This window comes from Pezoporus occidentalis, unplaced genomic scaffold, assembly GCF_034315485.1.
Source record: "Pezoporus occidentalis ecotype Australia unplaced genomic scaffold, CSIRO_AGI_Poc_V1 ctg11, whole genome shotgun sequence".
NCBI lineage: Eukaryota > Metazoa > Chordata > Aves > Psittaciformes > Psittacidae > Pezoporus > Pezoporus occidentalis.
Window position 1 is genome coordinate 11,335,039 of NW_026912886.1, and position 15,170 is coordinate 11,350,208.

At 42.7% G+C, this 15,170-nt stretch overlaps 1 protein-coding gene across 21 annotated transcripts in view; it reads right to left on the reverse strand.

Annotated features, from left to right (window-relative positions):
• The window catches only part of AKAP13 (A-kinase anchoring protein 13), a 216,828-nt gene that overhangs the window by 61,424 nt on the left and 140,234 nt on the right, over positions 1 to 15,170 (reverse strand). For all 21 annotated transcript variants that reach the window (XM_062630927.1, XM_062630889.1, XM_062630917.1 and 18 more), the window contains 2 exons: positions 5,822 to 5,903; positions 1,952 to 2,088 (listed from right to left, as the gene is read on the reverse strand). In XM_062630927.1, coding sequence (XP_062486911.1) covers positions 1,952 to 2,088; positions 5,822 to 5,903 — 219 coding nt within the window. The remainder of the gene's footprint in view (positions 1 to 1,951; positions 2,089 to 5,821; positions 5,904 to 15,170) is intronic.

Sequence of the window (15,170 nt, forward strand, 5' to 3'; positions counted from 1 at the left end):
AGCATTTATTTTAGTGGTTATTAAGAATAGTTATAACTTGCATTTCTACCAGCTGGGCTCAGTCATCTAAAAACAAAAGAGGAATTAAGATTCATCTTAATGAGCAAAATGTAATGAGCAAAAAAGAGCTCACTACACTAAACTAGTGTCTCTGGTCCTTTGAGAACTAACTGTAGAAAAGGTACTCAGATGAATTCTGAGAAAGGAGACAAGGAATCGGGTTAGTCAGCAAAGCAAGACAAGAAAAAGCAACTGAAGTTGAGATTAGCTTTGAATAACTTCCTAAACTCAACACAAGAACCTCCTGAACCCACTTGAAGCTGAAGTCTGCAATCCACTGCAATGCAAATGCTGCCAAATTAACAAATTCCCTTTCTATAAAGAAAATGATTTCCTCCCTCTGCCCACTGGCAATTGAAGACCTGCTTTCCTCACCACGACCTCCTTTCCCTGCAGCATCCCTACTACACTGCACTATCCTTTTTAACCTGTGATTTTCCTTTCTAGCCTTTGGAGAACAAAGCTTTCCCCATAATGGAGGGAAAAGGTGGAATTCTGTACACTATAAAATGCACTGCGTTCCCACAGCTCTCTTCTCCCACGCATCCCCACAGAAGCATTAAATTCAGGCTCAAATGGCAGTCAGCTGCTGTAATTCGTGCCACTCTACACAAGGAAATTGAAGACAGTCTGTGCTCTCCCAAGCAGCCTTACAGTCTCACAATACAGGGTCCCACATCACTTTGAGGGTAAGATGGGAAAGGGTGAGGCTGGTGAGTTCTGTGCCCTACCACATGCATTAAGGATGACTATACTGTTCATTTATAGCCCATGAGATCACTTAGCCTGGGCTGTGGTGTTTCCCATTCCGCTGGAAAATATTCCCCATCATCTGATTCGATTTAAACAAACAGAATTCTGTTCTGTTAAATGTACTTGTCTGAAAACAAGTGTGAAACCCACTCTGAAAGTTTAGGTTTTCAGAGCAGGAACCATGCTGGAGCTGAACCTACGCATGGGATTTATGATTCTATGATTTCATGGAGTGGAGACCAATGGTGATGGTTGCTCTAAAGAAGGTTCATGTCCCCTTTGATTCTGCATCACTATATTCTTTTTGGGTGTTTTTTCATAATCTACTCATGTCAAGAAGAATACAAATTAGCAGCAAGATGATTCTTAAGAAGCAAAACAGAACCCCACTGAATAAATTCAGGCTGCTCTGATGCAACCAGCAGAAGACTGATGCTACAGGGTGGCATCCCCTGCTCAGGAGGATAGCAGGACTCACCCACTCCTCCCTCCCCTTCTCAGCTGCGAGCAACACAAAGGGCACAGGCATGACTACAGTTAGTAATGACTTCTGCTGTTGATTTTAAGCAAACCTGAAAACGTTTACTTGCATGCAAAAAGGCATTAGAGGTATGTCACCCCGGCAACAAAACTATTCACCGGAATTTGCCTTCAGTATTTAGATTGTTTCCTTCCTATCCAGGGAGTCACGCTGAATTTACAGGAGAACACTGGTTCCTCTGAGAATTACAGTATATAATCTGAAGGTGTCAGCACAGAGGTCATCGTTTGCCTGAGAAAAGCTCTTTGTTACAGGAGTTAAAGATGGCTTTCATATCATCTATCCAATCATTAATGACCTTGCGAGACAATCCACCTTTTCTTCTAGTTCCCCTAGCGCCTGATTTACTTTTGGACAGTCAAAATTTACTTTTATCTTTTTCACACTGGGGGCTGCAGGATTTCTGGAATTCTGCTGCAACTAAAACCACCCCTGTGTTGCTGCATCCGAAGAGGGGACCAGATCCTTCCTATCTATACATTCTAGGATAATTGCTTCCAGGTTTCCAGCTCACCGAGACAATCTGCACCTGCAGTATAGGTTTACTGAATCAGGCCTTGGAGTTTTTTTAACCATACCCCAACCAGGCCTTCCTACCTTTCCAAAGACAAGGTCTTCCATCCCATCACCAGGCAAGGGGAAGAGGTCAGACTCGCTTCCAGACTCTCTCTTAAGAACACCTTGTGACGAGGCACAGACGCTACTCAGCCCATCCTCCAAGAAGTTCTCACATTCTATAGGAGCAAAGCAGAAAGAGTTACAAGCTGATGCTTTCTATAGCATCTGTACATCCAACTCACACGCTCTCTGTAAATTCAAGGATTTAAACCCAACAGCAAACACAGCTTTATAACGTTCACCTCCCCAAACCGTGCCTGCAATTTGCTAATAATTAATTCAAGAGTTTAAAACTCCTTTGTAATGCATCATTGAAGTACATGGTGGAAACAAAGATTCTGCACTAAACAGTCAGACATGCTTGTTCCTTGAGGTGCTAATAAATATGCTATACATCAGGTACCCCACACTGAAAATGACAGGATGTTTCTCATCGACTGCAACAAGTGCAAAGTTAGTCATATTCAATAAAGGCAGAAATATAACTTGCTATTTGCTTTCTTTCTCAATTAAAGAATCAATTTCCTCTCAATGCCAAGGTGCTTTAAATGCATATTGGGATGATTATTTCATTCCTCCTTCTATAATTGTCACTGAAAAATCACTAATATGACTTCCATGACAAGCTTTCCTTTCTTAAGATTCAAAAATGAAGTGGTTTTGGTTTTAATTCTCAGCTTTCATAACTCCTGATATTGAAATACAAATACATTGCATCTCTTTTTACCAAAATGCCTCCAGCTCTCTGTATTTAGGTGATCAGAAATCACTACCGGCTTTCCTCTCCAAAACCCTTAACAGACAGGTATTTGCATAAAGAATGCCTGCATGTCATTTCATTTGTTCAGCCTTCAGGCTAAAGCATTAATGAAAATTTTGGCAATAACTGAACATTCTTTTCTCCCAGCTTAAAATATTTTCTAATTATTAGTGGTTTTTTAAACACAGAGGTGTTATCTTGCAACCTCCCCTAACTCAGTAGATCCAAACCACACTTAGCTCCCTGGAGAGAAGCCAGGGCAATAAAATGCTGGTTTTACTCTTAAATTACACCTAACTCCACCCTTGGCGACATCAAGCTTAGACATCAATGCAATGATGACAGGTAGCTCGAAGTCACCTTTTTCCCTTCCCCATCCTTAGCCTGCTCCTGACAGGAGCTATCAAACAGCTCTGCTTCTGGAGAAAATAATGGGAATTCATTGATGGCAGTGGGGCTGCGCCTGTCTAGGGCAGAGGGGAGCCAATCCAGTCGGAAACCTCATTACTCCGTAGAGGAGTTTCCACACCACGGAGAATTGGAAAAGCACTTATTGGAGGCAGCACGGCTGCTCCCCGGGCCTGTTCCCCTTTCGGTAAACCTGGAAAATCTGAACTGCTTTTCCATCACTGAGGAGGAGAAAGGAGGGGGAAGAGAAAAAGGGAGGGGGAAAAAAACCCAGAAGGGAAAAGCAAAGAAGAGAAGGGCAGGCTGTGAGGTGCTGGCTGTCCAGCTGGCACGGGCACAGCATCTCCATGGCCCAGACTGAAAAGCAAAGGGGCTCTAGCCACGTTCCAGTGGAAAATCAGTGGGGATGGTCCAGATCCATCAAGGGACGGATACCTCACCCTGATGATAAATCACAAGAGGCAGAGAAGCCTCTTCTGCATCAGCCTCTGAGGGACAGAGGAAATGAAGCAGTGGGGAAGGACGATGAGGACTGGCGTGATGGGGACCCTCACACCTCAACCTGTCTATGCTGAGAAATCAATTCCCAAACCCTCTCTTCCTTCGACTCTCCTTTATTTCTAGATGCCTGGGGAAGGTCTTCCTCCTCCTTTTTTTGCCGTTAGCTTGTTGGGTTTATTTTCTTTGCTTTAAACTGTACAGGCATTGCACAATACTGAGCTCTATCTCCCACACCCGTGACCTGGTGAGCCCTGGTGACAGCACTGCCACGATACGGGGACTGTGAATCCCATCACACATACACCCCTGCTCATTTACAGCACAACTGTGCTTATCTGCTCCTCTCTAAGTGCAAGGGAAAATAAAATGATGATGGTAACACACTGCTGCACGTAACGCAGAGGCAAAAGAAAATTACATGGTAAAAAGCCCCAGGAAGAAACTTTCCAAGCAAGTCTCTTATGTGCATTTTCCAAACCCTTGCATCCTCCAAGGCAGGGGTGAGCCCTCCAATTCCATGCTGATAGCTACGTATCTGCTACACTCCTCCAAGGCATTTCATTTCAAAAGCACTGACAGAAAATGAGAAGCTACAGTTTATGGAGTTAACTTCTGAGATTTGAGGACTCTGTTCTTACAACCACTTCAGCTGGATTATTCAGCAGGTGAAAAAGGTCCAATTCCCTAGGAAGTGGTGTGGTTTTAAGTTAGCCATATTACAACAGATAGTGGTTTTACTGCTGTAAGGTGCTGCCAGATTTTCTTGCCCCCTCTATATTGCACAGCACCACATTGCAGCTGGAGGGATGTATGCGCAGTAACAACATGATTTCTGGAAAGGCCAGAACCTGCAGAACTGCTGCTTCAGTCTGACTGGAGGGCACATTAAGCAACTTTAAAACCCTTCCTCTCTCTGCTTGTGTTACAGACATATATTAGGATAATTATGAATGTATATAAGTATAGATGGCTACATGATTACATAATAAATATTATATTTCTATTGTAAGATATTGGATTAGATAATAAGTACCTAACTGATATTGATCCATATGAATACAGGATTATGGATCTGGCATGTCAATGAGTGCATGTCATTTTGCAACCAAATGGAGCACACTAAGTCTTGCCTGAAGAGTAAAAACATCATACCATGAGGCAAGACATTTGGGGACACAGTTAGGAAGCAGTATGGTGATTCCACAGGTTCTCTGGTAAAACACTCTTGGAACAACTCCTCATTCTTCATGAATATTCTAAGCAGCACTATTTATTTTTAAATTAAAAAAGTTCTTTAACTTTGATGGGAGCTAGAATTTCTACCTAGAATAAACCCCTCGGGTCAGTCACCTGCATCATCCTTTCTTAGCCTACACCCTGAAAAGACTCGGTTTGAATTTCACACTGACACTCAGTGACGTTCTTTCAAGTCTGTAAATCGAAGGAGATTCAGGCGAGACCCCTGCTCGTAATGAAAGCAAGGCAAGAAGTGTCCTCTCTGTGAACACTCCAAGCAAAGTCCCTATTCAGGGCCCTCATAATTCACTCCATTTGTTTTGAACATGCATAATTCAATGACAGGAAATGCTTTTTTCCTTATCTTGGACACCAATCCCTCTTTGAAACTTGCCCAGACAAGATTTTCTGTCCCAGTGGAAGAGCCAGAAAGCACCAGCCAGCTCGCAGGGCTGGGAGTTTGGCATGGCTGGTGGGCAGGGTGTGGGAATGATGGCTCTTAACAGCCTTCCTGCTTCCTGAAGCCTGGAAATGATGGCAACTTTCAGAGGGGAAAAAAAAGAAGGACAAAAAAAATCAAGTCACTGATTCGGATCTAAATATGGGTTGAGGAGTTTAAACTTCTGTTGTTTTTCTTTTACTGTGTTATCCTTTTAGCTAGAAACCACATCTGTGTACCCCATCACACCTTTTAATAGAAAAGATGAAATATGGAGGTACTTTAATAACATAATTATGTCAGAAGGTGACACACCAGACAGCTCGCTGCAAGTCAAGTGCTGCAGCCATGTGCAAGGCCATGACTCACAGCAGATACGTGACACATTTTCTTTCGTTTACATATTATCTCCCTTGAGGGAAAGATGTCAGAAATAAGAAGAAAAGGAAGGGAAGGAAAGGAAAGGTGAGGAGAACCACAGGACTGTCACTGGTACAGTGCTCACCTGGAGACTCCTGTGTCCGCTTGCGCTCCAGCAGGGAAGAATCGGGACATGGCTCCAGCGAACACCAGCTTTCACGGTTTATCTGGAAAACAGACCAGAGCAAATCAGAGAGAGGCCACTCTGGCCAACATTATCCTCTTCTGCAGCGTCACTCTGCATCGAGCAGAAGATAGATTGTTGTGGCTTAATTCTGTTTTATAGCATCGCTAAACAAATCGTCAAAATACTCCAGAAGACTTCATTTCTCCATGGAAAGTATGACTTCAGGGTGGCTCATGCTCAAGGCAGGAGTTCAGAGGGAGGATGAGACAATGTTCAAGCTGCTAGTAGAAGATTGAAGAAACCTGGCTTCAATTCTCACTTCCATTTGTAGCACAACTGCAGACAAGACACTCCTCTGCTTTATGCCTTGGTTCACTATCTACAGAAGAGCAATTCCCTACCACCCATACTGCTATAATTACCTTAAAGATAATAAGGCACTCTGATAATGTGGAAAAGAGGGCTAGGGAAGTGCCCAGGTCATGGTGAGAACCCAAAGCACTTTGTGCTGCCATTAACTGAAATGATGATGCTGTTAGAAACCCCCTTTTTAACACTAAGTCACATCACATGGTTTATTTCAACATAAGCCCTTATCATGTCACCCTGTTCCTCACCCCTTCTGTGACTTCCAGTCTTTCAGGAAGGATGACTGATCTGTTCTCAGCCTTCTCCCTCATCTGCCTGTGCTTTACTCTTCCTCACTTGGGTTGTGCTGTCCAACACATTGATTCTGAAGTCTGCTGGACTATCCACAACCCTTAGCTCACCCAATGCACGCTTCCCATCAATCCTGCCTACAGCCAGTAGGCTCTGGAAGCCCCTTTGCTCTCTCTGCTTCAGCAGCAACGTGGTTTCTCTTACCCAAACACCTTTATTTGTCAAAGGCAAGCAAGTCTCACTTGGACAATCCCGTGCCCCACATCATGAAATATAGAGGTAGTTTCCTGTCCTGACCTGCCTCAACACACAGGATTTTGCATGTTATGCTGTAGCTAAAATAAAGCTACTGGAAATGGAAGACTTTTATTTATGCAATATTTCTCCTATCTCCTAACCTACTGGTTTTCCTTCTCTGAAATAATTTCCTTTTCCCTCTCTCTGTCAAACAGGGATTTTTATTATTTCCTTTTTGCCATGACCCTGCTCCATTTTTGCAGTCCCTTGCCATATTCTCATCCCCTTAATGTCCTCCCTTCTCCCACATTATGAAATTCACTGCTTTTTCCTTTTCATTTTTTTCTTTCAATAAAGAAAAGCAACACTCTCCTACCCTTGACCTGACTTACTGCTCTGACTAATGACCCACGTCCTTCTTCCCCTCCTTGCTGAGATCATGGAACCGTTTATTTGCAGTTGGCTGGTGCTCCTCACCGGTCTGGCTGTATCCCCTTGTCCCTCAGTGGAGGGGCTCCTGCCAGCACCTCTGCTCATCGCCCAGCAGAGTCAACCCATCGGCTACTTTCTACAGCACATTTTTCTTCCTTAGGTTTTGTCCTCCTCCATACTTATGTGATGACAAAATGAGGTTGGAAGGGCCTTTGACAGGTCAACTAGTCCCTTTCTGCTGCTCCAAGTCAGGCTCAGTTATAATATGAGAGGTCATAATCCAAGGTGCCCTTAAAATCTTCCAGCAGCTAGGATGATGTGACCTTCCCCAGTCAGCAGCTCTTGCTGAGGGAGACAGGGAAGGAGAAGAGAGGGGAAATAAGAGCCGGAGTGTCCCAAGAGAGGTGAAGGAGACCTCATGCTCTATCTACCAGTCAAGTCTTGGGGTGACCTCCCCACCTCTGTGCAAATTCTACAGGCTCTTTTTCTCAGATACGATGTACACATATGATGTTGCTCGCTGCCCCTGCTCACACACAGGCATTACGTACATACCCCAGATCTCATCAGACCCCTATATGTACATACATCTAAGATCCCACCCTTCCCTGCACCCCTACTCAACACACATACACACACACACCTGCATACCCATCTTCTCAATTTACACATAGGACATGCGTATTAAATGAGAGGTGGAGAGGGAAAGAGGCAGCCTGAAGTCTGAGAAAGGCTTTTGTAAGCCAATACTAAAAAACAATGATTTTTTTGTTTTCCAAAGCGACATAAAGATGTTGAATTTTAACTGCTGCATGGACAGTGGCTCACTGTTCAGATTCTTCCAACAGAAGAAAGATACCCCTGTTTCCAGCAAGGCTGAGGGGTATCAAACCTTAGTAATTAAACTTTATGCTGCAGAATCTAGACATACTTTCTTTGTCTCAAAAGAGCTGCAGAGCCAATAAAAATCACGTTATGACTGTAAGGTCAATAAATATGTTAATATTCCTTTCTGTCCAGACAAAGCAGAATCTATTTTGCAGCACACTATTTTGCATTTTATTAAAGGCAAATCTAGAGGTTAGGCCTGAACACATAGAGGAGAAATGCAAATGTGCTCAAGTCCACACAAATGAAGGCACGATCCATTTCAGACGGAAAACCAAATTCTGCCTCCTTCTGCCTGGCCTGCACCTAACTCCTTCCTCATCACATTAAGCGTGATCCTCCTCACTCTTAAACCAATGCATGCCCATCAAACTTAAGGGAACTACTCCTGATTTACACTGCTATCAAATCAATAATTAAACATCTTATTCAATAATTAGCAGTAAGAAAGCAAAGTATGAGGCGGCTCAAGCCTATCAGTTGCCTGGTAATAGATTAAAACTATATTAGGCTGAATTAACAATATATTTTTTCCTTTAATAGAACCAATTGAGTCATTCACTGAAAATGCATTATAGACATTGGCACTTTTTCAAGAAAGATTTGAGTATTTTTCCCATCACCCAGCCAGCTCTCTCCTCAGCCCTGTGCCTTTGCCAAGTACTGAAAACGTCTGTTTTCTTCTATTAAAGACAGCAATGAGACAGTAACGCTGGGGTTTAAGGTGCTGTTTCAGATATACCTGATTATGCACAAAAGAAAACATCAGGAACTAAATATTTATCTCAGTAGCCCTAATTCAGCAATAATAATAATAATCATCATCAAAACACAAACAAAGGAAACCACTACTATATACAAGTATTCCCTATGCCAAAACGAGCCCAGACAGGATTTGAGGGAGGTTTACTGCTTGCTCTCAGGAAACTGGGTGGTCCACAGACACTCAGAAACACAAACCCCTCTCTATCCACAGCCTAAGACTGAATACTGGAATCTCTCCTCAACTACTGAATTCTGCTTGCGTTTACACAGGACTAGTGACTGCAAGTACAGACAGTTGGGGCTGTCGGGAAAATGCAGTGATATACAATATACAATAATATATAATAAGAGCACCTGCACATCAGGGGTTGGAGAAGGCACCAGTATGAAGAAATTCAAGATGAAGCTGTCTGGGATTTTGCACACATGTGCATTATATGGAACAAAACTATTCCTCCCTTCTTCCCTTCTCTTGTTTTGCTAAGAGAAGCCCAACCAGGACCGCAGGCTCGTGCCCACAGAAGATGATAAAACCCCCACGCGCTTTGTGCCTTGCCCGCACTGATTACAGCCCATCGACTCTGGGCATCCCACGATGTGGTGGGAGCAGAGGATGCAGTGGTGTTCAGATGGCAGAAGGGAATACGAAACAGCCTCTGGGAACAGAGTTTCAATACGCAGCTTTTGAAAAAGCGCCAGGAGAGAACCAGATATTTTTCCATGCAGAAGCCTGAATGTGTTTATCTGCAGCTCAGACACAGAATGAATCATGGAAGCACATCCCCAGGCACCAAAAACTGAATCCCAATGGATTTTCTGTTTGCCTGTGAAGCCCTAGCAGACTGAATGTCCAAAGAGGGCTTTAGGACACCAGCTGGAGTTTGATTGTTCTTTCTGGGCACACATGCACGTATTTCCTGACTCTCTGAGACATCTTCTTGCAGACACTGAATCTGAAACTTAATGCGACTTAATGCAGAAACCTCTCTGCACAAGAAAAGGAAAGCGCCGGACAACCAGCAAGGCAAACAGGGTTGGGATGTCTCCAATCACATGGGAGCAATGAGAGATGAAAACCTCTGTTCCCAGACTCTTCCTTCCTCTCCCCTGCACAACAATCCTGGCTAAGGAGTTATCCAAACCCCTCCAGCGCTTGTGGTCCTCTGTCCACGAAAACCAGAATCAGGGCCCCTCTTCTCAGAAGTCATTTGAAACGCACAGCAGAAAGCTGCTAGAAACACTTGCTCACTGCTACCCAGCTCCCGTGCACCTTTCCACCGTGGAAAAGTCCTCTTTCTCTCCCTCTGGTTTAATTTTAACTCTTCCTGCCTTCCATTTCACAATAAAGAAAACACCCTGACCTCTCAGGAAATCTGCTGTTTTAAAAGCCTGCACTTGTCAACCTTACCAGCAGTGATATAAATCACCTTCTCCAGAGCAGAAGGAACCAGATGATTTTAACTTTCATTTCCTAGCAAACCTCAGGAGATTCCTCTTCCCTCATTGTTTTAGCTTTGTCCTGAATTTACAAGTTTCCATTTCTCTCTTCCCCCACCCCAGCTTCCAGACTGAGTTCTACCTTGCAGCTAAAACCAGATACTATTGCACGTAGGAAAAAATCCAGCAGAGTAATTCTAGCTTGCCTGGTCTATCATTAAGTACTTGTGCACCATGCTGAGCAGTAACTGACACTAGGAAAGATTTGAACTATCCACTGGAGAGCACGAATAGCAGAAAACAAGCAATACTTTAACCAGGAATAATACAATTTTTAACTCTTTTTTTTTTTTTTAATGCAATTAATTATTCCCTAATTATTCTAAGATTTCCTGTAGGACAGTTTTCACTGAAGAAATCTGTACATGTAACTGGAATTCAATGTTCATTCCAAACAACTTTAAAATTTCCAATTCCATTTACGATGGAATTACCCAGTCGCCTCTAATTCCTGAACTAGAAACTAAAGCAACAGCTGATTCACCCCCTTCACAAAAGCCACCTTTCAAGATCCTCCAAACCTCTTTCAAAAGGAGCATGAGGGATGGGGCACCTGGGGAAGGAATTTCCACTGCCTTCCCTCAACAGCTGTTGATGCAAAACCACTCCATATACACAAAACTCTTACTAGAGCAAAAATCACTGCTTTGGCAATCATCTTGACATTATTAAGAGCAGACCCATCAATTTGTCTGCAAATTCCAGATTTTTTAATTTAACTTTTTTTTTTTTAATCTTCCTGTGCATTTTCCTAGGTTTAGGGGAAGATTACACCACGTGGATGAGGACCACAAAGACCATTCTCCAACACACATCAAAAGGAACGAAGTGACAACCCTTGCGTTTCTGCAATGACCTCTATAGAGATTTATCTTCTAGCACCATGAATATGCTACATCAAGCCTTTTACCTTTATGGAATCAGTGACACTAGGAGGTTCAAAGTGACCTTGCTCACAGCAACAACTGAGTAGTGCTATAGAGAACTATACCAGGGTTACACCAGAAGCAGCTCCTACAACCACACGAGTTTAAATGACTGAATAAATTAGCACTTTGTGGTGTAAGAGCAACGCAGAATTCCTAGAGTGCACTTTTTTCCCTGGCAATGTCCCAACTGGGGAAAGGAACGTGTGCCCCAAGAACATTTTCCAGCCCTTGGCACTGGGATGTCCTTCCCCAGCAGAACTATGAGTCCTGGTAACAACAAACTTTAATTAAGCTTTATGAATAACAGCAATTGTTTTGCATAAAATCCATCTATTGACTAAAATAGGAACAAAATTCCCACAAACGCGTATGTGCCTAAGGTGAAAACACATTAATTTAATTGAAGTTGTCCTTCCAGTTCTAATTCTACATAAGACACAAAACTGAGTTCTCCACATCATCATAAATACATTTCTCTCCTGTTCTGTCCCTTCAATAACCAAACTGGTGCAGACAGACACAGGATTAAAGTTCAAAAGTCATTTTAGGGCCACAAAGTTTGATGAGACACTGCATACCCATCCTCTGAGAACGGTACTTCCCTCAGAAGAACAATCCCAAAGAAGGAATGAAGATGCTTATGGGTCGAATAACCAAAAACATAAAGAAGAAAAATCTTTTTAGGCATAAAACAATGGAAGAAGCCTTAGCTTCATTTCCTTTAGGGACCTTCTTCACATACTTCTTTTAGCTGAGGATGCTGCAAATTGCACTTTGCCTTTGGTGGGCAGGGTTCATTCCATAGAAGCATCTCCAGTGCTGGGGCAGAATTATCAATGCAGCCCTCTGCTAAGGAACTAAATAACTAACTGATAATGTTGTCCCTTTAATTTCAGAATGCCTTAATTATTTTTATAGCATTGGGCTGGTTTGAATTTCATGAATAAAGTTCTGATCTTTAACTGGAAGCTGACTGGCATTTGCTCATCTGAAGAGCAGCTAAATCAAACACTGCTTCCCCAGTCATTCAAAACCTTACTGCCTGCACTTAACAGTTTGTGCATTCATGCACTGAGGTGAAATGTAGATATAGGCAATGAGCAATTATAAACCATTTCCAGTTGCAATTGCTCCATCTCCCATTCTCAAAGCAAGCCCATTTCTTGCTTTCTAACTCTGGAAAGCATGGGCTGTTCATCCCGACTTGAGCGCTTGTCTAATTTCGCATGTATGTGCAAGGTGCCAGCCAGTGTGGTTTCCGTATTCTGTCCCTAGACAGTTATATTTGTGGTAGCAGGCACAACACAAAAATGAGACAGGGCTGCCAACTCACACATGGGCACACTGAGATTTCCCATTTTGGGTCTTGGAATAACACAGCGCAGACTGCTTTACCCTGCACGTAGCTGCTCAGAGCTCAGTGAATTGTTCAGACAAGCAGATACCCCACGTGTCTCACATCATATTCCTCATCTGCTACAATGCAATCCCAGCAGGAAAGATGATGGCAACTTTTTATGCCATTTCTGCATCATCCAGGCTTCCCTCTACAATGGCAAAGCACTATGCTCGGTAACCAAGTTGATTGTGCTTCAATTGCTGCTGCAGCAAAAGAAGCTGCAGCAAAGATGAAGTCCTACCTCCAACATAGCATCTACCACATTCATTTCCCCTTGTGCCTTACTTTTTTTGTATGTGGGGAGGAGGAAGCAACAATGTTAAAGCTAAAAATAATTTGTGCATCAACTCCCAAAATTGATGAGGGTTGTTTTTATGGTAACTTCACAAGCCACTGTTTCAGGCACAATCTAAACATGGAAAACTTGAGTCCCATCACACTGACTCTTCAGAAGACACGTGCATTGCAAAATAGTGTCAGTGGGAACCAAAATCCTTGTGCGACTCTATGTAAGAACGGTTGCAATCAATGCAAATCTAATCCAATTTATAAACATTTAGTAACTGAAATGACACAAGATGCTCTTTGTTCACAGCTTGTTCCAGTTGTCCTCCTCCACCAGCTGTTTTTCTTTCCTATGTTATGATTGAGTCACCATCCCTGGAGGTGTTTAAGAGATGTGTAGATGTGGCACTGAGAGACATGGTTTAGTGATGGATTAACAGTGGGACTCGACTGTCTTAAGGGTGTTTTCCAACCTAAACAATTCTATGCTTACTGAGCTCCCCATCTTGAAATGAAGCAAAGAACATATTCATAGACCACTCAAAGAAAAGACAGGTTGTCCAAGTCAGTCTGTAGGCCAAGCTGAAAGCAGTGCAGTACTTTGTAGGTACCTTTTTAAAATGTGTTCAGAACAGTCTTAATGGATCCTGTTTGGGTTTGCTTTTGTTGTAAAGGCATTTACTTGCTTTTCAATACAGGACAGTTAAGAAACCCTGTCCTCTTAACACGGCAATATACAATGACCTAGAGAAGGTACAGTTTTATTTAAAACTTTTAATTAAAACCAAACCCAACAAAAAATCCACCCCCCAACTCCATCATTAAGGGTCTGCTCCAACTCCCAGTAACGTCAAGAGATGATCGGTCACTGACGCACTCAAGTGCTGGCTTGGATCCCCAGATCATCAAAACTTAATTTCGCCTGCTGATTATGTTATACAGAAACCAGCTAAAACACGAAGAATGACTGAAAATCAAGCTAAAGCTGATTGCAGCTACAGCTGTCACAAGCCCCCTCCGATTTCAAACATCTGCAGCCTGTAGAGCCTATGTTCGGGGCAGCAACGCGTGCACACATGCACACATATATGGACACTGAGTCATTTGGAGGAACAGACAGTGTAACCCACGGTTTTGAAACTCAATTAGGAAAATACTAGTGGGAACTAACAAGAGCCACATTTTGTTATAAAATCTAAGCTCTGCTGAACAAAAACTAATTTAAGGACCTGATGACATCAGAAATACTGAAGTCAGATGATTACAGTGAATTACATTTCAATCCAGGCATTCACATACTCTGTATAAAGAAGGTTGTCAGGGGTACCAGTTCTTCTCCTAAGAATTATTAAGCAGTCATTTCACACAAGTAGTGGGGGCACAGTATGCCTATATCGTTCAGTGACTCACAAGGTGTCTAGAGATTGGATATTATGGGACTCAATCCTCAACCAGCATCATTAAAATGAGTCCAAAATACCTAGAAAATTCAGTAGGTAGAGAAAAGAAGTTACAGTTTTTGTGTCACCAAAAACCAAAAGATACATTGAATTAAAAGAAAATACTTTCATTCCTAACCAAAGCAAGTTCACAAGTGCTAGGTCTATTTTAGTGCACATAGAACAAGAATGATTTTAAAATAAGTTTTTATACATGTTCTTCTCTTCACTCAGAAATAAGTGCATGAAGCATAAAAAAAAGATGCCATGCGATTATGTAGAAACCCACTGCCTCAGCTGAGAAAAGAGAGAAAAGGGGAGATGGAAAGGAAATGCCCCTCCAGAAGTGCAGATATCTAAGTCAGGCTGTGTTTTGCAGTCCCTCTGGCTGCCTTCCTATTTCCATCCACTTTGCCAGGAAACTGCTGAAGCTCCAAAAAGCTGTTACGGAGACAGGACATTCCCAGACTGCCATTGTGCCATTTGGTGGAGCACTTGCTAATTTTAGATTAGAGGAGGAACACACTGGGACAATTAGCCAAGAGCCGCTTCTGGCTCTTGCTCCAACCCATCTTCAGACAAAACTCACACCCAAACAATAAGACCAACAGCAACACCCTTCAAACACAAACAAAAACCAGAGGCAAACGAGAATCCGCCATGCCTTTTTTGGCTGAATATATCTTTCATGCATTTCAACCCCCAAACCGAGCAGGGAAAAAAAGAACCTAACGGCACCTTACACAGAAAACCCACCTGCAAGTGAAGGTTCAAAG